Source organism: Trachemys scripta, chromosome 9 (assembly GCF_013100865.1).
Source record: "Trachemys scripta elegans isolate TJP31775 chromosome 9, CAS_Tse_1.0, whole genome shotgun sequence".
Lineage (NCBI taxonomy): Eukaryota > Metazoa > Chordata > Testudines > Emydidae > Trachemys > Trachemys scripta.
Window position 1 is genome coordinate 48,322,140 of NC_048306.1, and position 26,715 is coordinate 48,348,854.

General features: G+C 44.7%; 1 protein-coding gene across 8 annotated transcripts in view; it reads left to right on the forward strand.

The window, feature by feature from the left end:
- The window catches only part of FARP2 (FERM, ARH/RhoGEF and pleckstrin domain protein 2), a 216,130-nt gene that overhangs the window by 125,834 nt on the left and 63,581 nt on the right, over positions 1 to 26,715 (forward strand). For all 8 annotated transcript variants that reach the window (XR_004647252.1, XR_004647251.1, XR_004647253.1 and 5 more), the window contains exons 10-13: positions 11,827 to 11,990; positions 12,206 to 12,274; positions 17,420 to 17,477; positions 18,112 to 18,367. Coding sequence is in view for 5 of the 8 variants with exons in the window: in XM_034782668.1 (XP_034638559.1) it covers positions 11,827 to 11,990; positions 12,206 to 12,274; positions 17,420 to 17,477; positions 18,112 to 18,367 (547 nt within the window). In the remaining 3 variants the exon portion in view is untranslated. The remainder of the gene's footprint in view (positions 1 to 11,826; positions 11,991 to 12,205; positions 12,275 to 17,419; positions 17,478 to 18,111; positions 18,368 to 26,715) is intronic.

Here is a 26,715-nt window from a genome sequence, read left to right on the forward strand (position 1 = left end):
ATGCAATTGTCATTTCCAGCCGGGGGCAGCGTGGTTGGGGAGGGGGCATAGCAGAGGTGAGCTGGGGTGGGGAGCCCTGTGGCAGCTCCCCCACCCCCAGGCACCCCCCCCCATGGCAGCTCCCTCCCTCCCCCTCGGGGAGCCGTGCGGCAGCTCCCCACCCCAGCTTACCTCTGTTCCGCCTCCTCCCTGAGCACGCGGTCGCCGCTCCAGTTCTCCTGCCTCCCAGGCTTGCGGCGCCAATCAGCTGTTTGGCGCCGCAAGCCTAGGAGGGGAGGAGAATTAGAGCTGGGGGGGAGCTGCCGCAGGGCGGGGGGGGCAAAGTGGAAGTTTTGCCTAGGGCGTGAACTTCCTTGCACTGGCCCTGGCTCCAGGCACCGCTCTGCCTCGAGGAGCGGGCCCTGTCGTGACAGAGACAGACGACACAGAAGGTCTTCTTCTCCGAGGGGCTATCATAGCCAGCTGCGACATGAACGTTGATGCCATTCCCGTTCATCGTCTCGCTCCAGTACCCTGTCATGGCACTGCCCCCGCAGTTTGGGCGTCGATCGCCGGTGCCTCGCCGGTGCAGATCTGCCCACCTGAGCCAATTGCGGAGCAGCTGCTACTGGTGGTACCGTTCCTCCACATCGGGATCGCAGTTTCATGGTCGGCACCATTCCCACCGCTGGCGCTCTTCCCGGTCCAGGGACAGCGGCAGGTTGTACGCCAGCCCGGCCTCCCTTCGTAATCGTTGATTGATGGGACAGGCCAGTCAGGCTGAACAGCCTGCTCCGCCAGTGCCACAGCAGGTGCAATGGCACTGGGCTCCGTGGCCGGCACAGTGGTACCAATGGGCCTGTGGCCCCCGATGCAGCCCACGGTGGGGGCTCGCTCAGTGGCCGGAGCCTCGGAACGGCTGTCGGCCTTCCTGTCCCAGCCCCCGAGAAAGGAATCAGTGGGATGTGCATCTTCTGCCTCCTCACCCTCCCCTGATGAGGTGATTACGGCCCCTCCATTCCGCAGGAGGACTCCAAAGCCCACCAGGAACTATTGAAAAGAGTGGCATCAAGCCTCAACCTTCAGGCCAAGGAGGTGGAGGAACCCTCAGACTCCCTCTTCAATGTCCTGTCCACCTTGGTACCGGGCAGAGTGGCCCTTCCATTCTATGAGGGGGTGGCAAAAATTTCAAATGCCTTGTGGCAAACCCCGGCTTCCTTGCCCCCCATCTCTAAGAGCAGAATGCAAGTACTTTGTACCCGCCAAGGGGCATGAATATCTGTACACCCGCCCTGCCCCTAACTTCTGATGGTCAAGTTGGTCAACCACAGGGAGTGGCAGGGCCAACCAGCCCCTACTCCGAAAAATAAAGACTCAAAGAGGCTGGATTTATTTGGGAGAAAAAAGTTTATTCATCCTCGAGTTTCCAGTTACAGGTGGAGAACCATCAGGCTCTCCTGGGTCAGTATGAGTTCAATCTGTGGGGCATTCTGCCCAAATTCGAGGACTCCCTCCAGGAGAGTTCAAAGCTCTGGTGGAGGAGGGTACAGCGGTTGCCAGGGCAACCCTGCAGACAGCGTCAGATGCGGCAGATACAGCTGCACAGTCCATGGCCTCTGCAGTGGACATGAAGAGGGCATTATGGCTCCTTCTATCTGGGCTGTCCAGTGAGGTGCAGAACTCCTTGCACGATCTCCCATTTGATGGCAAGGCCGTTTGCTGAACAGACGGACGTGAAGCTGCACGGCCTGAAAGATTCCCGCACTACGCTTAAGACACTTGGCCTCTATGTTCTGGCTCCAGCTAGACCTAAGTTTAAGTTGCAGCAGGCTCCTATCCAGGCCACCCACTCTAAATATGAGCCCCCTTATAAAAAAAAAAATATGAGCCCCCCTTATAAGAAACGGCTGCAGAGGCAGTCCCGGTCTGCTCCCCGGCCTGGGTCCTCCAAGGGCAAACAGGCGGGGAAACGGCAGATTTGACGGGATGCCCGGTGGCAACCTACCAGTTCACATTAGGGATCCACCCGCAGTAAAGCTTCCCTTCTCCAACCGGTTGTGTGCTTTTCTCCTGGAGTGGTCGCAGCTGACCTCAGACCAATGGGTCCTCAACACCATCTCCTGGGGCTACACCCTCCAATTTACCTCTATCCCTCCCAACTACCCTCCGCCCCCATCTCTACCGGGGGACCCTTCTCACGAGGCCCTGCTCAAGCAGGAGGTGGGGTGGCTCCTTAGGAGCTTAGGAGGAGTGGAAGTGGTGCCAGCAGAGTTCAAACGCAAGGGGTACTACTCTGGCTATTTCCTTATCCCGAAGGCCAGAAGGGGGCTCAGGCCTATTCTGGACCTGCAAGGCCTGAACCAGTACATGGTAAAGCTCAAATTTCGCATGGTCTCTCTGGCCTCCATCATCCCCTCCTTCAGACCAGAGACAGGATGGACAAGGTTCTCACTCTGCCTGAGCCAGTGATAGCCTCCCTACAATGGGGGTCCTCCCCGGGGAACATGCTCCACGGGGTGCCATTCAGGGGCAGACCCCCATCGATGTAGCTGGTGTCCAACGCTTTGGACCTGGGGTGGGGAGCCCATGTGGGGGACGTTCAGACCCAAGGTCTGTGGTCTGTGCAGGACCTTGCCCTTCATATAAACGTCAAGGAACTCAGGGCAGTGTGGCTGGCGTGCATGGCCTTCCGCTCAAACCTGGAGGGCAGAGTGGTCAGGGTTCTTACGGACAACATGGCCTTAATGTTTTACATCAACAGGCAAGGCGGGGCCTGCTCCTCTGCCAGGAAGCCCTCAGGCTGTGGGACTTCTGTATAGCCCACAACATTTGCCTACAGGCCTATCACCTACCGGGCGCCCGGAATTCTCGGGTGGATCGCCTCAGCCGAGACTTCTTCTCTCAGCATGAGTGGTCTCTACATCCAGAGGTGGTGCACAGACTTTTCCAAGAGTGGGGAACTCAACCAGGTGAACCTGTTCATGACTCGGCAGAACCGCCGGTGTCCCTGGTTCTGCTCCAGGGGGGCCTAGGGAAGGGCGCTATCTCCGATGCCTTTATCCTATCCTGGTCAGGTCAGCTTCTCTACACTTTTCCCCCGTTCCCTCTGATTGGCAGGGTCCTGGAGAAAATAAGGGTGGACTGGGCCCGGGTCCTCCTGATTGCCCTGGTGTGGCCCAGGCAACATGGGTACAGGACCCTCATGAGCGTGGTGGTCACCCCATCATGGCCATTGCCGTCCTACCTAGATCTGATCTCCCAGGACCAGGGCCGTCTCCTCCACCCCAACCTAGCAGCACTCCACCTCATGGCATGGCTGCTCAATGGTTAGGTCAGGAGGAAAGGACATGCTTGGAGGGGGGTTCAGCACGTCCTCTTGGAAAGCAGGCGTCGAGCCTACTTAGAATCATAGAATATCAGGGTTGGAAGGGACCTCAGGAGGTCATCTAGTCCAACCCCCTGCTGAAAGCAGGACCAATCCCCAACTAAATCATCCCAGCCAGGGCTTTGTCAAGCCCGACCTTAAAAACCTCCTGGCAAAGTGCTCTCGGTTTTCCTGATGGGCAGCTGAGCGGAGCGTTTCCCCCGTTGCTGCCCCAATCCAGCTCATTTTAGACTATCTCCAGGGGTTGCTAGGGGCGCTCCCCTACAGGTACTGCTAGGGGAAAAGCTTCCGCCACTGGTGCACGTGGCAAGCACATACACCTATTGTGGAATAGACATGAGTAACACATCTCGAAGAACACCAGTTACGGAAAAGGTAACTGTCTTTTACTCCATCCCAGGAATTCTCTCTCATTCAGCATGGTTCCTGATGGTAGAGATCCTAAGATAAAGTATGTGATGGGTTTGGTCACAGAGACCCCCTTGGAACTGTCACCTGATGTGCTGAGACTACTTCTGAGCCTGTTTTCTCTGCCAGCTTGGGCCTCCAGAACCCTGCCTTGTTGAGCCAGACATGCCAGTCTGCTCCAACACAGACTCAGGGTCTGAACCATGTACCCCAAAGCTGCAGACTTAACTGAAAATAGCTTAAGAAGTGCTCCTGTCTCTAGAATCCAGACATGCAGTTCCCAATGGGATCCAAACCCCAAATAAATCTGTTTTACTCTGTATAAAGCTTATACAGGATAAACTCATAAATTGTCTGCCCTCTATAACACTGACAGAGAGAGATGCACCGCTGTTTGCTCCCCCAGGTATTAATTACTTACTCTGGGTTAATTAATAAGCAATAGTGATTTTATTGAATATAAAAAATAGGATTTAAGTGGTTCCAAGTAATAACAGACAGAACAAAGTAAGTAACCAATCAAAATAAAACAAAACACACAAGTCTAAGCCTAATATATTTAAGAAACTGAATACAGGTAAATCTCACTCTCAGAGATGTTCCAATAAGCTTCTTTCACAGACTAGACTCCTTCCTAGTCTGGGCCCAATCCTTTCCCCTGGTACAGTTCTTGTTCCAGCTCAGGTGGTAGCTAGGGGATTTTTCATGACTGCAGCCTCCTTTGTTCTGTTCCACCCCCCTTGCATAGCTTTGGCACAAGGCGGGAATCTTTTGTCTATCTGGGTCCCAGCCCCTCCTTCAAAATGGAAAAGCACCAGATTTAAGATGGATTCCGGTACCAGGTGATATGGTCACATGTCCTATGAGACCCCAAGCCTTCTTTCTTCCTGGCCTGACTTACAGGAAGGCTTGCAAGTAAACAGAGCCATTTACAACCAATTTTCCTAGTTGATGGGAGCCATCAAGATTCCAAACCACCATTAATGGCCTACACTTTGCATAATGACAGTAGGACCTCAGTTATATTTCATATTTCTAGTTTCAGATACAAGAATGATACATTTATACAAATAGGATGACCACACTCAGTAGATTATTAGCTTTGTAATGATACCTTACAAGAGACCTTTTGCATGAAGCATATTCCAGTTACATTATATTCAAACTCATTGGCATATTTTCATGAAATCATATGGAGTGCAACATCACAAAGTATTTCAGAGCAGGTGTCTCAAGACCCACCTGGCTTCTTGGAAGGGAGTCAGAGAAGGACTTGTAACTTTAAGTGGAGAAGTTCTATGGTACAGTGTGAAAAGACTAACCTGTATCCTTTTAGATCCTTTTGTGAGCAATGCACTATAGTAATAGTATTAAAATACGTACATTCTATTTTATATTTAATTACATTTCCTGTATAAACTTTTCTGTGATGCCTAGATTAAAAGCTGTTCGTCTTTGTGTAGATGCAACTGTGTATTTGCCCCACCTTAAATCATAACTGTAGATGCTCTGGAACTGCAGGATACTTATTTCCATGTAGCAATCCTCCTGGGCCACTGGAAGTTCCTCAGATTTATTGTGTCTGGCTGGCACTACCAGTACATTGTGCAACCTTTTGGTCTGTCTTCCACTCCCCAGATGTATATCAAGTGCGTGATTTTTGTAGCAGCGTACCTCAGGAAGAGGGGAATTCATATCTTTCCATATTTAGGTGATGGGTTATTGAAGGGCAAGTCCAGAGAGGGAGTCCTCTGTCATGTCCTCGTCACACTACACCTACTCAGTCATCTAGGTCTCATCCTAAACAGTGGAAAGTCAACACTGATTCTGTCATAACTATAAAGGGAAGGGTAACAGCTCTCCTGTGTACGGTACTATAAAATCCCTCCTGGCCAGAGACTCCAAAATCCTTTTACCTGTAAAGGGTTAAGAAGCTCGGGTAACCTGGCTGACACCTGACCCAAAGGACCAATAAGGGGACAAGATACTTTCAAATCTTGGGGGGGGGAAAGGCTTTTGTTTGTGCTCTTTGTTTGGGAGTCGTTTCGCTCTTGGGACTGAGAGGGACCAGACATCAATCCAGGTTCTCCCCATCTTTCTAAACAAGTCTCTCATATTTCAAACTTGTAAGTAAAAAGCCAGGAAAGGCGTCTTAGTTTTACTTTGTTTTCTCAACTTGTAAATGTACCTTTTACTAGAGGGTTTATCTTTGGTTGCTGTACTTTGAACCTAAGACTAGAGGGGAGTCCTCTGAGCTCTTTAAGTTTGATTACCCTGTAAAGTTATTTTCCATACTGATTTTACAGAGATGATTTTTACCGTTTTCTTTGATTAAAAGCCTTCTTTTTAAGAACCTGATTGATTTTTCCTTGTTTTTAGATCCAAGGGGGTTGGATCTGTATTCACCAGGAGTTGGTGGGAGGAAGGAGGGGAATGGTTAATTTCTCCTTGTTTTAAGATCCAAGGGGTTTGGATCTGTATTTACCAGGAAATTGGTGAAAGGTTTCTCAAGGCTTCCCAGGGAAGGGAATCCATTTGGGAATGGTGGCAGCGGACCAGAACTAAGCTGGTAGTTAAGCTTAGAAGTTTTCATGCAGGCCCCCCCACATTTGTACCCTAAAGTTCAAAGTGGGGATACAGCCTTGACAGATTCCAACTCAAAGAATCAAGTTTACTAGGGCCCTGATAGACTCTACATGGTTTAAGACTGGTTCTGCCAACCAAGTGACTACAGGCAATTTGCCACCTATGTCCAGAGTTTCAGTCTCAACCCTCACCCCCAGCCTGAGTATGCCTGAGGTTGCTAGACCATATGGCTTCATGTACACAGCTAGTCCAACATTCCAGATTGTGCCTATGTCCTCTTCGGATGTCCCTGAAGTCAGTCAATCATCTGAGTTATCATCCCTTGGACAGACAGGTCTGACTTCCTCTGCCAATACTGGACTCCTTATGATAATGGACAATTCAAGGCAATGTGTGCCAGAGTGTTCCCTTCGCTTGGTCCCCGCCAACCGGGAATGTTGTCACCGATGCCTGCTTAATAGGTTGAGGAGCACATCTAGGGTTGCTGAAAGTTCAAAGCCTGTGGTCAGAACAGGAAGTTTCCATGCATATAAATGTTCTGGAGCTTTGTGGCATCTACAATGCCCATCAGGCCCTTTGAGATCACATTAGAGACTTGTCAATGCACATCCTTACCGATTATACTACCGTGATATATTATGTGAACAGACAGGAGGGACCTGGCAATCTTCAAGGTGCTGTGTTAGGAGGTGATCAGGCTCTGACAGTTTGCATTGGGGAAAACGTTACCCCCCTGGCCAATTCTCTTACCTGGGATCCAGAATCACCTGGTGGATCACCTCAGCAGAAATTTCTCTTTGAATCACGAATGGTCCCTGAAGCCCAGCATCCTGCAGTCCATTTTTTGAAGTTTGGGCATCTCAACAATCAAACTGCTTGCCATTAGAAATGACAAGAAATGTCAGATCTTTTAATCCCAGGGGTGGGATCTCAGTCTGGGCTCCTTCATTGATGCTTTTCACCTGAGCTGGGAATTGGCACTGTTGTATGGTTTTCCTCCAATTCTTATAATCCTGCAGGTCATTCTCAAGCTGAAGTTGGACCATGCCAAGCTCATTCTCATTGCTTCAGCATGGCTGAGGCAATGTTGTTGGTTCTCCAACCTTCATGTTAATGGTTTGCCCTCTTGTATCTGTTCCTTTTCATCCCGACCTCCTGACTTAGCATCATGTCGGGTATTGCATTCAGCACTCCCTGCATCTCACAGCATGGATACTGCATGGTTAGATGAGGAGGAGGAATTATGTTTGGAGTTGGTGTTGGGAAGTCTTGCTCAGTAGTAGGGAGCCCTCCACCAAAGTGTTCTGTTTGTCGAAATGGAATCAGTTCTGGATTTGGTCATTAGCCTGTGGAGTTCATCTAAAGTTGTCTTGTATCCAGAGCATTTTAGAGTACCTGTTACACCTTCAGTCTTCTGGTCTTGCGCTTTGTTCATTGAAAGTCCACCTGGCGATGACTTGGGTGTTTCATCTGCCCACGGAAAAGTCGATAGTTTCAAACCTCAGGGCAGTGAGGTTCTTAAAAGGAGTCACTTGTCTCTGCCCATTGGTTAAAGAGCCAATTTCTTTGTGAGACCTTAATACTGTCTTAGCTATTCCTTTGGGGCCTCCATTCGAGCATCTAGTAACTTCTTCTTTCTCCCTTCTGTGTCAGAAAACTGCTTTCCTTGTGGTGATAACATCCAGCAGGAGGGTGGGTGAGTTGTAGGCTTTGATGGTGGAACCCCGTTACACTCAATTTTCTAAAGATAAAGTAACCCTGCGGCCATATCCTAAGTGTTTATCCAAAGTTGTTTCCCAGTTTCACCTGAACTAAGCTGTATATTTACCAGTGTTCTTCCCTAAGCAGCATTCACTGCCAGAGGAACAACATGCTCAAATAAATGTGTTAGTCTCTAAGGTGCCACAAGTACTCTTGTTCTTTTTGTGGATATAGACTAACACGACTGCTACTCTGAAACCTCCCAGAGGAACAACATCTTCACTCACTGGACATCAACCGATGTTTATTTAGCTTTGTCTCAATAGGAGAAAATAGGACTGAATCTCAATGGGACCAAACATATCTGCTCCTTACCTTGTTTGTTTATTTCATATGCAGACCAAATTAAGGATTAAGCAGTCTGTTCACAGGTGATCTCCGGGTGGATAACTTCCTGTATACTCTGCCTCAAATGTTCATTCCACAAGACCCTAGGCAACATTGATGGCATTTCTAAGTGACATTCCTATATTGGACGTTTGTAGGGCTGCCACTTGGTCATCTGTGCATACTGTTATAAACCACTATGCCATTACTGCTGCATCCAGATCAGATTCAGACTTTTGAAAGCAATCTTGTAGTCCTTGTTTAAATAGATTCCAACCTCTCTCCTACTATGAGTACTACTTATGAGTCACCTGAGTAGAAAACATGGTTGCATCTACTCAAAGAAGAAAAAATCATTACCTTCTTGTTAACTGTTGTTTGAGATGTGATGCAGACGTGTATTCCACAACTTACCCTCCACCCCCACTGCATCAGAGTCTGTACTTCTGATGTTCGGTACAAAGCCAGTGAGGGAGTTCGGGGTGGCGCTGCCCTTGGGATGGGGTTGGGCCGCAGGGCATGAACGCCACCCCTACAGGTACTGCTAGGCAAAGTTCTCTGGCTCCAGTGTGCTAGGTGTGCGCCGCCTAAATTGAATACACAGCTGCATTGAATCTTGAGGAACAACCGATACAGATAGGTAATCGTTTTATGTGGGCTCTCAATTCAGATAAAAATAAAGTGATCCTGAAAGACCTTGGGAAACAAATAGAAGAAATGGCCGAGGCGATATCATTAGCACTTTCAGTTGAGGCAGTTTGCCTGCCTTATGTGACTTAGGTTCACAACATAAGATGCTTATTAGATTCTCACCTGTTTCTGGATGTCCATATAGCAGTAGTGGCCAAGAGTGCTTATTTTGTCTTCTGTGCTTGGCCATGAGATTGTGACACTTTCCTTTTGAATGCAGATTAACTCATGATTAAGGCTACTATTTAATCACGGGTATTTTTAGTAAAAGTCATGGACAGGTCCTGGGGAATAAACAAAATGTCACGATCAGTGTCTTGTCCATGACTTTTACTAAAAATACCCATGACTAAATGTTAGGTGCTGGGGGAGGGGGGCGCTCCAGCGGACGCTGCTGCTCTGGGGTGGATGTTCCGGTGGTCACTGCTGTTGCTGGGGTGGGGGCACCCCGGGGCCTGCTGCTGGGGTGGGGGGAAGCCCGTGACCCTGCAGTTGCTGCTGAGGGGGGCAGCCAGTGATGAGCTGCTAAAATCTTAACAACCGGTTCCCTATAAAAAGTTCTGATTTAAGGGATGTGCCACAGTATGTATTTTTTGTACCAATAGGGTTACCATACTTCCGTATTTTCCCGGGAGGAATTTTTAAATTTTAAAATTTCCGCCTGGACGGCGATTTAAGAACCAAAAAGCCTGACATCTCTGGGAAAATACGGATGTATGTTAACCTTACCTAAAGTTCTTTTTAAAAAAGATGGGCCTGAACTAGAAATGAGCTCCGTTTCACATGTGTGGGTCCCCGCCACTCCCTGAGGGTGTGCTAGGGTGACCAGATGTCCTGATTTTATAAGGACAGTCTCGATTTTTGGGTCTTTTTCTTATATAGGCTCCTATTACCCCCCACTTCCTGTCCCGATTTTTCACACTTGCAGTCTGGTCACCCTAGGGTGTGCACATGTGTGGGTCCCAGCTGCTCCCTGCCCCCCCTCATTGAAGCAGGTGTGCAGGGTTATTGCCCTGGGAACTGCAGGGCACCAGTGGACATGGGGCTGACTGCAGACGGGCGTGGGGTAGGGCTAGCTGGAGGCAGGGGGTGCGCCAGAGGCTGGCTGTGCACCAGGGGCTGGCTGTGGGCAGGGGCTGGCTGCGGGCAGGGGGTGCGACGGGCTCGCTGCGGGCAGGGGCTCGCTGGGGGCAGGGGGTGCGACAGGCTGGCTGGGGGCAGGGTGGTGGGTACTCACATGGGGAGAGGGGCTGGGAGCAGTCCGAGCAGCAGGACGCAGCCCAGGCCCAGCAGAGCAGCTGGGGACCCACCAGGTAGCAGCAGGAGCCCCAGGGCCAGAGGTCCAAGGAGCAGCAGCAGCAACAGGGCCAGGAGCCAGCCCACATGGCTCCTGAAGCGCAGCGCCCCCGGTGGCCGGGAGGAGGAATTACACGCTTCCCGGCCGGAGCCCATCAAAGCTTCCCTTGCAGGGAAGCCGGTTAACAAGTGATTCTAAAACCGCTTCAAAATTTAACAACTGGTTCGTGGGAACTGGTGCGAACCAGCTCCAGCTCACCCCTGGGGGCAGCCCAGACCCCTGCTGCTGCTGGAGGGAGGTCTGCTCAGGTGGCTCTGGGGTCAGCTGCACCAGCTACTGCAGCTGCAGAGGTCATAGTTGTCCCGGAAAGTCACGGAATCCGTGATTTCCGTGACCTCCATGAAAGACTCGCAACCTTACTCATGATTATTCATACCTTTGTCACTTCAAGATTGGATTACTATAATATGCTGTACATGGGACTATATTTTAAGATTACTTAAAAACTTCACTTGGTGCAGAATGCCTGCTTGTTAAGTAGTGCCTATCAGAGAGAGCGCATCATACCTGTGTCATCCAATCTGCACCAGCTTTTGGCTTGTTTCCAGGTGTAATTTATGGTGTTGGGTTTTAACTTACATTATCCCTATATAGTTGGCAGCTGTGGGTATCTCTGAAACCACCTAACTCCTCATGTGATACTATGCCAATTGAGATAAGCTAAGACTCTTAAACTATGACACCCCAGTGTTAAGTGGAAGGGGGCTGGTATGAAGCATCTTTTCAGTGAGATATCTTCTACTTTGCATTTGCTTTCCCACAAATTTGCATCATCAGTTACAAAAACCTAGACCTCTATTTTTATCTTTGGAGGCGGTTTTTAGGTGCAGCCAAGTCTAATGGTAATTCTTGAATTCAAACTGTTAAATGAAAGAAGAAATCTAACAAACCCCAGGAAGTGTAAGATAAGCCTTAACACTTTTAAGAAAATATATATTTAAAACAAGCCTTGTGATTAAATATCTTGATTATTTCTTTCAGCCAAATTACTAATTTAACAATCCACTTTTACTAATATGATCTATAGTTAACATAATTGTAAAGGTTTTTATCAAGTTTATTTTAAAGCACTTTTGCATTTTTCTAAAGCATGAATAAAAACATTTTAGGATGTTTCAGATTGCACATTTTAAAACTACATTCAAAACTTTACCAAATGCCCCGAGGCCTTAGTAAAATTAAAATTTTTATATGCGACTTGGCTCAGACCATGCGGAAACAAAAATATTGCAGCCCATTGCAGTTCAGTATCTGTGGTAGAGAGTACATGCTATTTTCTTGTCTGTCTTCAGTGTTCTTGTGTGTTCTACTTGATCGTCTGTTTTGCTCCTAGGGTCCATATCAGGATACGCTGGAGTTTCTGTTTGGCAGTAGGGATGAGTGTAAAAACTTCTGGAAAATCTGTGTGGAATATCACACTTTCTTCAGGCTGTTTGATCAGCCGAAACCAAAGGCTAAAGCAGTCTTCTTCAGCAGAGGGTCTTCATTCAGATACAGGTATGGCATAGGATAACTCAGCATATTTATAAAACACAACTTTTTATAGTTAGGAAATTAAATCATGATGAAAAAGTGCTTTAACATAATTCTGAAGTTAAAAGTTTCAGAATCTGTTCCTGATGCATAAGCATTCTTTGTTCCAAACCTGGACATTTTTATCTACTCCTTTCATGATGATTTTTATAATATTGGTACTTTGCTTGGGTTCACAGTGGACGAACACAGAAACAGCTGGTGGATTATGTTAAAGACAGTGGGATGAAGAAAACTCCCTATGAAAGGTAAAACCCATGATTTTTAAAAGGTAAAATTGAGACTCTTGGAAGCCCCTATGTTGATATCCTAAATCTCACTTTTAATGAAATTGCTGCTTTGAGACATATTTCTTTTTTTAATTATAAAATTATAAGGAACTGATGCACAGAGAGGCTAAGTGACTTGCCAAAGTCTCACAGGAAATCTGTGGCAGAGCAGAGACTTGAAATTGTATTCTACCTTTGATTTATTTTTTGAATTTCTCTCTCTCAAGTGTGCACACACTCTAACTACTAGTAGGAAATGTTTCAAAGAGATATCATCCTTCGTTTCAGTCCATGTGGTTTTCTTAAATGTGTATGGTTTACATGAGTTAGTTAGAAAATACATTCCAAAGGCAGTTTTCACAAAATGAGAAAAGGTCTACGGGACATTAATCTGGGCGATAAAAAGATGGAAAATTCTATAAAAAATGTATATTAACTATTTGCACTTCTGATCAGCTTCCTGTCTTGAGCAGGGATTTTCTAATTAAAAACGGTTACCTGTGGATCAAATCACCAGCTTTTATAATTTATAAAAAGGGCTTTTTTTAATGGAAAATGGGTACTATTACATGCCACGTATTGTATACAGTTAACTGACAATGTACTTTGCATAAGTGTTGAACATGAATTGACTTGCTCTCTGTTTTGACACCATATTAATTTATGGATATCTGTGTGCTTTGATGAGGAGGAATTTTTTTTAAAAGAACAGACACCTTTATGCTGTCTCATTCTTCTATTCTCTCATGTCCTTGCAGTTGCTTTTGCATTCTCCTTTGAAAACATGAATGGTCTGAATCTAATGTCTCTGTTTTCTGTAATTATCTTGCTTCTGTGTTTTGTAGTAATTCACAAATATTTCATGTGCTTGCTGTACCTTCCTTTAGTCATTGCTGAAAGGGGGATATAACATAGAATCATAGAATATCAGGGTTGGAAGGGACCTCAGGAGGTCATCTAGTCCAACCCCCTGCTCAAAGAAGGACCAATCCCCAACTAAATCATCCCAGCCAGGGCTTTGTCAAGCCTGACCTTAAAAACCTCCAAGGAAGGAGATTCCACCACCTCCCTAGGTAACCCATTCCAGTGCTTCACCACCCTCCTAGTGAAAACGTTTTTCCTAATATCCAACCTAAACCTCCCCCGCTGCAACTTGAGACCATTACTCCTCGTTCTATCATCTGGTACCACTGAGAACAGTCTAGATCCATCCTCTTTGGAACCCCCTTTCAGGTAGTTGAAAGCAGCTATCAACCCCCCCACACATTCTTCTCTTCTGCAGACTAAACAATCCCAGTTCCTTCAGCCTCTCCTCATAAGTCATGTGCTCCAGCCCCCTAATCATTTTTGTTGCCCTCCGCTGGACTCTCTCCAATTTGTCCACATCCTTTCTGTAGTGGGGGGCCCAAAACTGGACACAGTACTCCAGATGAGGCCTCACCAATGCTGAATAGAGGGGAATGATCACATCCCTCGATCTGCTGGCAGTGCCCCTACTTACACAGCCCAAAATGCTGTTAGCCTTCTTGGCAACAAGGGCACATGGTTGACTAATATCCAGCTTCTTGTCCATTGTAACCCCTAGGTCCTTTTCTGTAGAACTGCTGCCTAGCCATTAAGTCCCTAGTCTGTAGCAGTGTATGGGATTCTTCCGTCCTAAGTGCAGAACTCTGCACTTGTCCTTGTTGAACCTCATCCGATTTCTTTTGGCCCAATCTTCTAATTTGTCTAGGTCCCTCTGTATCCTATCCCTACCCTCCAACGTATCTACCACTCCTCTCAGTTTAGTGTCATCTGCAAACTTGCTGAGGGTGCAGTCCACACCATTCTCCAGATCATTAATGAAGATATTGAACAAAACCGGCCCCAGGACTGACCCTTGGGGCACTCCGCCTGATACCAGCTGCCAACTAGACACGGAGCCATTGATCACTACCCGTTGAGCCCGGCGATCTAGCCAGCTTTCTATCCACCTTATAGTCCATTCCTCCAGCCCATACTTCTTTAACTTGCTGGCAAGAATACTGTGGGAGACCGTATCAAAAGCTTTGCTAAAGTCAAGGAATAACACATCCACTGCTTTCCCCTCATCCACAAGGCCAGTTATCTCGTCATAGAAGGCAATTAGGTTAGTCAGGCATGACTTGCCCTTGGTGAATCCATGCTCACTGTTTCTGACCACTTTCCTCTCCTCTAAGTTCTTCAGAATTGATTCCTTGAGGACCTGCTCCATGATTTTTCCAGGGACTGAGGTGAGGCTGACTGGCCTGTAGTTCCCCAGATCCTCCTCCTTCCCTTTTTTAAAGATGGGCACTACATTAGCCTTTTTCTAGTCATCCGGGACCTCCCCCGATCGCCATGAGTTTTCAAAGATAATGGCCAATGGCTCTGCAATCGCATCTGCCAACTCCTTTAGCACCCTCAGATGCAGCGCATCTGGCCCCATGGACTTGTGCTCATCCAGCTTTTCTAAATAGTCCCGAATCACTTTTCTCCACAGAGGGCTGGTCACCTCCTCCCCATGCTGTGCTGCCCAGTACAGTACTCTGGGAGCTGACCTTGTTCGTGAAGACAGGGGCAAAAAAAGCACTGAGTACATTAACTTTTTCCACATCCTCCCTCATTCAATAAGGGGCCTAACCTTTCCATGACTTTCTTCTTGTTGCTAAACATACCTGATGTTACTCATAACATCTCTTGCTAGCTGCAACTCCAAGTGTGATTTGGCCTTCCTGATTTCACTCTTGTATGCCTGAGCAATATTTTTATACTCCTCTCTGGTCATTTGTCCAATCTTCCACTTCTTGTAAGCTTCTTTTTTGTGTTTAAGATCAGCAAGGATTTTATTGTTAAGCCAAGCTGGTCACCTGCCCTATTTACTATTCTTTCTACACGTTGGGATGGTTTGTTCCTGTAACCTCAATAAGGATTCTTTAAAATACAGCCAGCTCTCCTGGACTCCTTTGCTCTTCATGTTATTCTCCCCGGGGGTTCCTGCCCATCAGTTCCCTGCGGAAGTCAAAGTCTGCTTTTCTGAAGTCCAGGGTCCGTATTCTGCTGCTCTCCTTTCTTCCTTGTATCAGGATCCTGAACTGGACCATCTCATGATCACTGTCTCCCAGGTTCCCATCCACTTTTGCTTCCCCTACTAATTCTTCCCTGTTTGTGAGCAGCAGGTCAAGACGAGCTCTGCCCCTAGTTGGTTCCTCCAGCGCTTGCACCAGGAAATTGTCCCCTGTGCTTTCCAAAAACTTCCTGGATTGTCTTTGCACAGCTGTATTGCTGTCCCAGCAGATATCAGGATGATTGAAGTCTCCCATGAGTTCCAGGGACTGCGATCGAGCAACTTCTGTTAGTTGCCTGAAAGCCTTGTCCACCTCATCCCCCTGGTCCGGTGGTCTATACCAGACTACCACCATGACATCACCCTTGTTGCTCACACTTCTAAACTAAATCCAGAGACTCTCAGGTTTTTCTGCAGTTTCATACCAGAGGTCTGAGCAGTCATACTGTTCTCTTACATACAATGCAACTCCCCCACCTTTTCTGCCCTGCCTGTCCTTCCTGAACAGTTTATATCCATCCATGACACTACTCCAGTCACGTGAGTATGTGCCATGACTTCCAGTTCTCCCTGCTTGTTTCCCAGGCTTCTTGCATTTGTGTATAGGCACTTAAGATAACTTACCGATCATCCCGCTTTCTCAGTATGAGACAGGAGTCCTTCCCTCTTGCGCTCTCCTGCTCGTGCTTCCTCCCGGTATCCCATTTCCCTACTTACCTCAGGGCTTTGGTCTGCTTCCCCCGGTGACCCTAGTTTAAAGCCCTCCTCACTAGGCTAGCCAGCCTGCTTGCAAAGATGCTCTTCCCTCTCTTCGTTAGGTGAAAGCCTTCTCTGCCTAGCACTCCTCCTTCTTGGAACACCATCCCATGGTCAAAGAATCCAAAGCCTTCTCTCCAACACCACCTGCATAGCCATTTGTTGACTTCCATGATTTGACGGTCTTTACCTGGGCCTTTTCCATCCACAGGGAGGATGGATGAAAACACCACTTGTGCCTCAAACTCCTTTATCCTTCTTCCCAGAGCCATGTAGTCTGCAGTGATCCACTCAGTATCATTGGTGCCCATGTGGAGAAGCAGGAAAGGGTAGTGATCCAAGGGCTTGATAAATCTCGGCAGTCTCTCCGTCACATTGTGAATCCTAGCTCCTGGCAAGGAGCAGACCTCTCGGTTTTCCTGTTTGGGGCGGCAGATAGATGACTCAGTCCCCCTGAGGAGGGAGTCCCCGACCACCGCCACCCGTCTCCTTCTCTTGGGAGCAGTAGTCATGGGACCCCCATCCCTAGGACAGTGCATCTCATGCCTTCCAGTCGGTGGAGTCTCCTTCTGCTCCCTTCCCTCAGATGTATCATCTAGTCCACTCTCTGAATTAGTACCTGTGGAGAGAACATGAAAACGGTTGCTCACCTGTATCTGCATTGCTGGTACATGGACGCTCCTCTCTCTTCTTCTGGAGGTCACATGCTGCCAAATTCTTCACCGTCCTTCTGTCCCAGCTGCGCAGCCTGCTCTGATTCTTCAGAATGTTGTGCCCGTAGAAGCATATCCTGACATCTGGCAAGGAAATCTTCATTTTCTCTTATGCAACGCAGGGTCAATACTCCAGACCTCGAACCTTCTCTTCCAATATGGAGACCAGCTTGCACTTTGTAAAGACAAAGTCGCTTCTGTCCTGTGGAAGAAAGAGAAACATGGCACATCCTGTGCAGGTAACAGCTGAACGCTCACCAGCTCCATATTTCCTTCCTTCTAAGAGCTTCCTCAGCTGTTGCAGTAACTACTCAGAGAAGCCTGCAAGATGAAAGCCTCAGGGTACTCTCCCCAGGCAAACTCCCTCTGTTAGCCTCCGCTGTTTGCCACTCAGCTGGTCCGCTGCTCACTGCCTTTCTATAACAGTCAGGCCCACTCAAGGCCCACCTGGATCAAAGCACTCCCAATTCACACTTTTCAAACATCTTTTTACTCTTTTGCATGGGTGGGTAGAATGAGTGAGATTGGGTAGGGGGAGGAGAAAGGCTGATTGATTTCTTAGTTCCTCACAGCATACTCTCTCTCTTTCAGGAGGGGCAGCAAAGCTAGAGTGTCTGCTCATACTTCGAACACAGATGTGCCAAAACAGGTTAGTCCTGCACCATTCTAAATATTATGTTCAGTAAGACTGACAGCCAGCTTTCCAATTTGGCAGTGTAGGGAAAGTTGATTACGTTGTCTTTTTGATCCAGAATCATTTTCACTGTTTGATCTTCATGCTGTGCATAATTTTTTTTCCTGTGGTACTAATTTTAATGGGTACTGCAGGTAGGTTGAAGTGACTCACATGGCTCATCTTTCACAGTTCACATAGTTTAAAAGAAATTTTCATACTTATTCCTTGAGATACTCAATCCTGTTCATGTGTCTCAGATCAAATGTCTCTGTCATACAAGCAAAAGGAGTTGTGCTGAAGCAAGCACTTCAGGACTTGACCCTAAATATTTTGTGAATTCCCTCCAATACCCTTGTGTGTATTTCCTTGTCCGCTCTGTTAGCGGAGGGTTTAAAAATGATGGGAGTAATTTGATAACTGATCATGAGAAGTTGTAAAAGGTGAGTTTTTATCTTTCTGGAGATTTTGGTCTTTTTCTGTATATAAAGCTTTATTTGCAGAAAATCTTTCTAGTACACACTTTTACTGAGTCAGATATCAGAGGTAGTATTTTTTCTATGTATGATAAATACACTTTTTTACCTATTCTATTTTTTTTCCACTTCAGAGTGTCTCATTTACTGAGGGCTTAGGTGCTCCTGGGTCCCATGCCTCAGTATCTGCCTCCTTCCATTCAGTTTATACATCATCCACTACCACTACTGACCTGCCCATCTGTACAGAGACGAATCATTCCTTCTTGGACCCCAGAGCACCGTATATGAGGCGTCCAACAGCGGAAAAGAGTATTGCAACACCAACTGAAGAAACTGGGAAGAAAGCGACACAGCAGCCAGGATCTCCCATACTCCAATCATTCCAAGGTGTTGGGTTTTGTAATGTTGTAGGAAACTGCAGCCCCACTTATACTGGTGTTGAGAGTAGTTGTGGTTTAGATCTAGAAATAGAGAAGGGTAACAAAGAGAGCAAGGTTATCTGTAAAAATGACAATGATGAGGATGACTTTACCACAGGTGTTTTTATTGCTGATAAAAAGCATCAGTATTGCGGTAGGGGTGACCCTCTTTTCACATTGACGAATTCCCAGCTGCAGGTTTCAGAAGAATTTATTGATGATGACCCAACAGAAATCTCCTTTTTTGCTGGGGGATCTGAAGCATTTTCATATGTGTACAGTGGCTTAGACCAAATAGGGTCTGATTTATCTAGGCATGCATCAGATTCAACTAAACTAACTAAGGATATTCTTCAGCAAAGTATGTTGTCTTCTCAGTCAAGCCCTGACAGATACTCCACAGAAGCAGTAGATATGAACATGGAAGATGAGTTTGAATTTGAAGAAGGGAGTGATTTCAATGGCAATGAGAGACCATCAGATACATCGGAATTGTTTGAGGTTAAAGCACAAGCAAGCAGAATGCAAAGCCTTTTGAGTCCTTCTGAAACCAGTTCACTCATAAACAACCGTTCTGAAAGCAGTTCCCTCAATAATTTGCCACTGAATGGTACATCATCCTTTCACACGTATAGCTCTGCTAATCATTCTGAAGCTAGTTCTATGGTTAACTTCCCAGCCTACTCAGTTCGCTCTGAATCCAGCTCAGCCTTTCAGTTCACTGACATCATTGACCAGTTGGAGCAGCTGAGCTATCCACTTACCACTACAGAAGACTCTACCAGTACAGATACTGACTCCTGGGATTCAGAAAGTGCAACTCCAATGGATGTAAACCACTTCTTCAGCAACCCCTTTGCTCAGGCAACTGGCGAGAACTTCACTTTTGATTTTCAGAATAATTTAAAGAATCTTGCCCAAGAAGATCAAACAGGAAAAATGCACATCAATAATTGATTGGTAGTTTGAAGTTTGAGGTATCCGGCTATGCTGCTCGAACTAGGTTTCAATTCAGAGGTATAATTTAAATCATTTTTGAGGTGGAAAACTATTTTATTTCAGTGGCTGGATTTTAATTTGCATAATATAGTTGATTCCTGTTTCTCTCCTCCTCTTTATTTTCCCTTGAAGTATCCCAGCTTTGTTATTGCATTATATTGAAATGTGTGTCCAGAAAGTCTATAACCAGCTGTGATTTATGCAAAATGCCAAATTTAAAAAACTTCAGAAAGGCTAATATTGTCAGTTGGGCCAACCAGAATTAAGAAAAATTATAGTCCTATTATACCTTACTTTCTCGGAAACCTGTTTTTATGTCAGATTTAGTCTGGTGTGCACTTCCTCCGACATCAGCACGAGATGCTGCTGCTTGTAGGTCAGTTGTTAACAGACCACATCCAATATGTAGGTTGTGATCCTGCAATGCAGTAAGAGTCTGTGCTGTTTCTTGAGACAAAGATGGACAATCTGTGAATCAACTGTGAAGATAATTCTTAAAATGTCAAGTTTATGCAACAAAAATCTGGCATACACCTCAAAGAATCAAAATCTTAGATGGCAATTTAGAAGAGGAGCATGTGTACAGTAGCAAATGCATGCTGAGCATCATCTGATCTACCCCTGAAGAGGATTGTTGAACAGTCCAGCAATGAACAAATTCCCTGCTGTTTTGCCGCTGTTTGAAGGGAGACACATAGATTATAAAGGCACTTAACTCCTTATTGAACTTTCTCATCTTCTTTGTCTTAATTTAATCAATTACACTGCCGAAAAATGGCTGCAACTTAATTTAATTAAGGCATATAAAACTTGCTTGGTCTGGGAGAAATGCTAAAAGATAAATCAGGCAACAGCTGTCTTTAATTTAAACTCTGCACTGTATTCATCAGAACGCTATTGAAATAAGATGGCTCCTTTCAGGGAAATAAAGACTTGGTGTAAAGTTTAAAAAAGAAAAAGGAAAAAAAGTGAATACCATCAGCCACTGTTTTATCTTCACTGCTTTCATAGACATTTTTAGATAGGTGACTTTATGTAACATGATTCATAGTGAAGGTGTAATTGAAAAGGTGTAAATATAGATTTCAGTGATTATATCCATTGTACTGATTCATTAAATTAGAGATGGTAGAGGTTATCAAACTTACTTGCTCTCAGTCCACCTAATAGATATTCTTGGTGGGGGCTGGAATTCTGAGATGCAAGATTTTGAGGGCCTTGTGCAAGAAGCAAGTTTAAAATAAAAAAATATCCCTGTAGCAGGTTTGGGGTCAAAAGCATCGCCTCTTGAGGCAATTTGGTTTACATTCCGTGTGGTCCAGATTCTGAACCTGCCTTTCCTAAAAGGGGTAACATTGCAATATCACTTCATTGGATTCCCTCTAAAATAAACAGGTGCATAAATTAGCATAATTAATTTGTTCATACTGTGTGCTTTCCATTAATGTTTATATGCTGTTTCCTGGGTAAGGGACTGATGTATTGAAAAGGAACCTTCATACTTGGTAGGCCACTTAAAAATCTCTTAAGGAATCCTGAGGAAACATTACAAGGAAAGTTCTTTCAATGTGCAATAAAACTTAATGGGGTGATTGTCCCTCATTCACTTATTTTTTTTTCTTGTTTGTAGTCTATTCTAACTATTCCTTCTACAGACATGATCATTCCTTAAAGCAGGGCTGGCCAACCTGTGGCTCCAGAGCCACAATCGGCTCTTCAGAAGTTAATATGCGGCTCCTTGTATAGGCACCGACTCCAGGGCTGGAATTACAGGCGCCAACTTTCCAATGTGCCGGGGGGTGCTCGCTGCTCAACCCCTGGCTCTGTCACAGGCCTTACCCCCAGTCCGCCCCTTCCTGCCCCCTCCCCTGAGCCTGCCATGCCCTTGCTCAACCTCCTCCCCCCCCCACCCCCGAGCCTCCTGCAGGCCATGAAACTGCTGATGGGGTGGGAGGGGGAGGCGCTGATAGATGGGGCTGCTGGTGGGTGGAAGGCGCTGGGAGCAGGTCGGGGGAGCTTATGAGGGGCTGCTGATGTATTACTGTGGCTCTTTGGCAATGTACATTGGTAAATTCTGGCTCCTTCTCAGGCTCAGGTTGGCTACCCCTGCCTTAAAGTATTCAGTATGTGTACTCATTCTACGCATTTGCTTGAGTGGAATCCCTATTGTTGCACTAGGAAGTGTCCGAAGTTTGCATTTGCTGACTGGCATTAGAAAATCAAAGCATACCTATAATACCATATGGTGAAGTATTAGCTGTGCCATTTTTCAAGTGTTTGTGGCTGTTCTGTTTCTTTAAATGGCAGTTCTCTCTCTCTCTCCCCCCCCCCCCCCCATATGGTAATCATTTTGTCTCTTGTTGACTTGATTTCTATTTGTGGAAATGTCAGAAATGTGGAATATGGCATCGGTAAATAGGCAGCTGGAGGAGACAAACTTTTTGTTGTTTGGCTATCCCACCAAGCTGGTACTGGTCATGCTATAATTAGTTTATTTTTCCATTATGTAACTTGAAAAAGGCTTTAATTGGAGAATTCTCTTTTAGGGGGATGGAGAGTGGGAGGCAAGTCTTTGGATAGTAATATGGGCAGGGACAATTTCTGATTCTTTTGAAAAACTCCAAGATATTAAAGGTTAAAAATTGCCTTTTGTCTATATGTAGGACTTTGTTACAAGGGCTTTCCTAAGGATTGACCGAGTCTAATGTGTTTTTAACCCCTCCCCCCCCAAAGTTCTACTCCAAATTCTCTTTATAATCTTATATGGAAGCTTACTAATATTTTTTTCTTGAGATGTAGTTAGTCTTAAGGTAGTTGTAAACTTTTCTACCCCTATCTGCACTTTGCAATCCTGTGTATCTTTTAATGGCAATTACAAACCCCAGGACTTTTTTTAAAACCAAAAGGTAATGCTTTAATTTAAACTCATGCTTCATTTTTGAAAGATACCATAATGACTGGATTCTAGCTCTTGATTCTTTGGCTTTTAGCATGAGACAGGTAGGCAATTTTTGGCAAAAAATATTTAATCCATTCAAAGAATATTTTTAGTGAAGCATAACAGCAGGTAAGTCATTTTTACTTCCACAGCATCTGACTCCATTTTCTTTCTGAAGACAGGGGTTGGGAATATTCTGATAAGGACATGCTGATCAAAACCACACAAGCAGAACTAAAAGGCAGCATCCAGCTGCTAAGATAGCACACTAGAGTGAGCAACAGGTATTTCTCCTTTTACATTCTCCTCCAGAAAGGGATATGGGAGACAGAATGGGGAAGCACTCTTCTAATGCTGACCTAAATACCATAAGGGGGCTAGGTAACCAAAACTTAAGTGTTGGCTAGCAGACTGATGGAGGGACTTCAAATCCCTGTGCTATTGGTTGGGGGAGAGGGAGATGTTTCTCTTATGGTTTTTATAATGCCATCCATCATCCTAGTATCTGAATGCCTCCATGTAAAATCAATTAGCAGTACAAAGTCCCAAATTAATTTTATTATCTCTGGTTCTTCTCCCCCCCCCCCCTTTTTTTTTTTTTTTTTTTTTTTGAGTATACAAACTTGGCTTGGGGTAGGGTTGTGTGTTTATTTGTTTAATTTTAGTTGGTTTTGTGTGTTGTTTTGGGGCAGGTAGAAAGGGGATGCTAGTGTTGTAGTGTCTTGTTGTGACAGGCTTTGTCAAAGAAGAATGTTTTGTAGCATTTCCTACAGATGGTTAGACTTCAGATTCACTTAATCTTGCTGATCTATTCCCAGAGGGGAGAGAGCCTCTCAGAAGCATCCTCATGGGTGGTGCAAAGATACAGTCCTCTTCTAGAGAGATTATTGGATTCAGTGCCTTTCCTCAGTCAAGGTGTCAGTTCTAGCATAGGCCACTGTTGCTACCTAGCTTTTTCCCTGGCAGCAGTCACAGCATCCTGCCACACCTACTCCTCTCCCCACGGAAGTGTCTCTGGTTGGACCAGCCCAGGACGAAGGTGAGAAGGCAGGCTCTCAGTTCTCCACTTAGGCTGTTTTACCTTGCTAGTACAGTTTGTGATGTGGTGCAATGTATATTTCAATACTTAAGCATAACATCCTAAATTAAGAAAACGCTAGCAGACTTTCAATTTTGTTTTCAGTTTTTCACAACTTCAGTATTATTAAATAATAGTTGTCAATACTGAATATTTTTAATTTGAGGATAATTGTTTAAAGAAAGTTAACAGTGTGCTACTCAATTTTAAAAGGAGGTGCTGGATACTTACATAGAGAACTGTATTTTTTGGAGTGGAAGGAGAACCTGAGTATGAAAATAAGTTATGGGCACCATGTTACACATGGATTGGGGTGCTGTGGGGCCGGGGGAGGAATTACATGGGAAACTTTAGAAGATGGTCCTTGTGGAGTCTCCTATGCAAGTTCCCCTGAACAGGGAGGATTTCAGAAAAGAATACAAGACTCATTTGTTCAGATTTGGGCAGTGGCAAGCCAAAGACTAGCAGCCTTTCCATGGTACTTCCTGGCAGCATCACTTCTGAGGATGATTTCTGACCTCATGAACGGAAGGCATGGAAGGGATTTAATGCTGGTCGGCCATCATTAACATCTGCGCAGGTTTCACCTCAAATAGGCCAATAGCCAAGAAGAACATGATCTGAAAAACAGCTATTCACCTACACATATTCCAGTATACTATTCTACCCCACATTCCATATCCTCATACTTGCACAGCCTTCATTAAGTGAAGAGGGAGCATGCCATAGAAACACTGCTCTCCTTCCTCTGAGAGATTTGAGGCCATTCATCCCTTCTGCCTCTGAACTCCCCTACACGGCATGGGACCCTGCTTTAGCAACTGCTAAATGTTTAATCAGGTATTTGTGTATATATACAAATGCATTTATAGAATAGACATATACAATAGTGATTCTTCACCACTGTAGCTATAGCCTAGTAATGGATTTAGGTCTAGAGATAAGGTATTTGACTGCACTTCACAGTGCAACAGAAAGCCATTTAAAAATGCATTGCAGGGCTTAGAGTTCCATAAAATAATCTGTACCTATATTTCTCTGTATGTATATTTACACCCACTCATCACTTAAGAATATATTTTTCACCAAATGTCATAGAATCAGAATATCAGGGTTGGAAGAGACCTCAGGAGGTCATCTAGTCCAACCCCCTGCTCAAAGCAGGACCAATACCCAACTAAATCATCTGATCCCCAGCTAAATCATCCGAAGCGTGTCAAGCACCAAAAGAGAGCCTTTTAGTCTTGGTATGTATAGTTACTGAAGTCCATTTGATTTACAAAACACAGGTCACAGAACATTCTGTAAACAAACAGCCATCCAGTTAAGCCTTGGTAAAGTTTACTACATTTGTATTAGCATGTTGTGGTGTATACTTTGTAATTTTAAAATAATCATGAGTCATTAAAGTAACATTTTGTCTATTTCCCAGAAATACTCATATTTTATCATTCATATAGAGTAGGAAATATATTGATTTTCTATCACGTTTCACTTAAGAGCCCAGTAAGGTTACTGGATAAAACAAGTATTGAACTCCCTTATCCTGTGGTATTAGGTAGTGGTAGTGTTTTTTTTGTTTATTGCAAATCTTGATAAGATTGTGGGAAAACAGTAACAAAAAAAAATCCTGTTAATTATTTATAATGTTGTTTTGGTGCAAACCTGTTGGTAAGTCATTCTTATTATTGTCATTTTGCAAAGGGTGCTCAGCCTTAATTATTAGATATTAATGGACCAAATAGGTATATAGTGCAATTCTCAATGCAAACTCTCATAGTCGTCATCTGCACTGTAGCCATTTTAACACTGAACTCATCACAAATGCTATGTGTATATGTATGAGTATACATATATACTAAATATATGGATATTGTGAGATTTTTACAGCTCCAAATGTATATCACAAAGTGCATTTAATTCACTTACCTCTCTGTGGGTTATTAGAAGATTAATCCATTGAGCCAAGAATAACTTAATGGGTTTTGAATCTGGAGTGCTTCTCAAATAATTAAAACTAAGATGTGTAACCTGTGGAAAGACATTACCATACATTTTATGAAATCACAATATTCCACTATCGCTTCAATGTGCAGGGCTCTGACTTCAGTTTGTGGCAGAGTTCTAAACATTGATAAGAAAGTGCAAAGACCTATCTCCAGAATGTGCAGGTGTACTGTATGTTCAGCTCACAAAACTACTTGTGCCTTAGCCTGAAGTGATCCCCAGTTTAATAGGTGCTAATCTTTGCAGAAAAACATTATGCTAACAATGCAAAAGGGGCTGGAATTTCTTAATGCATCTTTTTTGGAACTTGACTTTTTTTTTTTTAAACCCAGCAAACGTTTTTGTTGAATTATTTGTTTGGGGAGTTTTACAGCTTTGTTTTCTGTTGAAATTGCTGATTATAAACCTACAGATTTGTACTTATTCAGAACTTTTAAAATTGTTTATACAATAAAATGAGGAAACCTTTGATATGAATGACAAAATGGGCTTTTTAGCTTTTATTTTTCTTTACACTTGTGTTTCAAATAGATTAAATGTTGGTTCTCCTTGGCTTAAGACTCCCAGGAGTTTTATCATCAGATTTCCCAGCTTAGTTTTCTTTTTGTAGGCATTTGGGAGGGTACCGCAGCCTAAGCAGATAGGGCTCAAATTACTGTTTTGTTTGAACCCCTTTATTATGGAGTACAGATGAGAAGAAAAGTTCAGATTTTAGCTTACAAGCACCATTTATGTCAGAGACATTTTCCTATTAGCTCTGGTTCAGCCTCTCTCAGGCAGTCTGCTCTATATCCTTATAACTAGCCATCAGTGATTGTAAGCATAATGCATGGCGATAAGTAGGTAATGTACTCATATTTTCTGTGTTACACATTCTCTTCCAGAAGGCCATACTTATTATACAGCTAAATCTTGCGTGCCTTACTCATGCAAGATAGTCCCATAAATTTTTTTTTTTTTTTTTTTTTTTTACAATTGGTTTTAGAACTTTCTGAAAAATAGAATTGCTTTCCATACTTGAACGGTTTAGATGTAAAAAAAACTGTTGCCTTGTTTTCTTAGTAGTCAAGGAGAATTTAAGACTGATGTCTCTGATTTCATACCAGAAGTGTGTGATCTAACAATAAGATACTAGACCCTTAGTCATATTATGTTATTATAATATCTGAATTTGAGCTGCTATTTTCATTGCAACATGTAGCTGTTTTGGAGATTCATAAGTTAAGCCCCAAACCTGCAATTCACTGGATGCAAACACAGTAGTCATGCATGATCAAGTTGTATGATGGCAGTC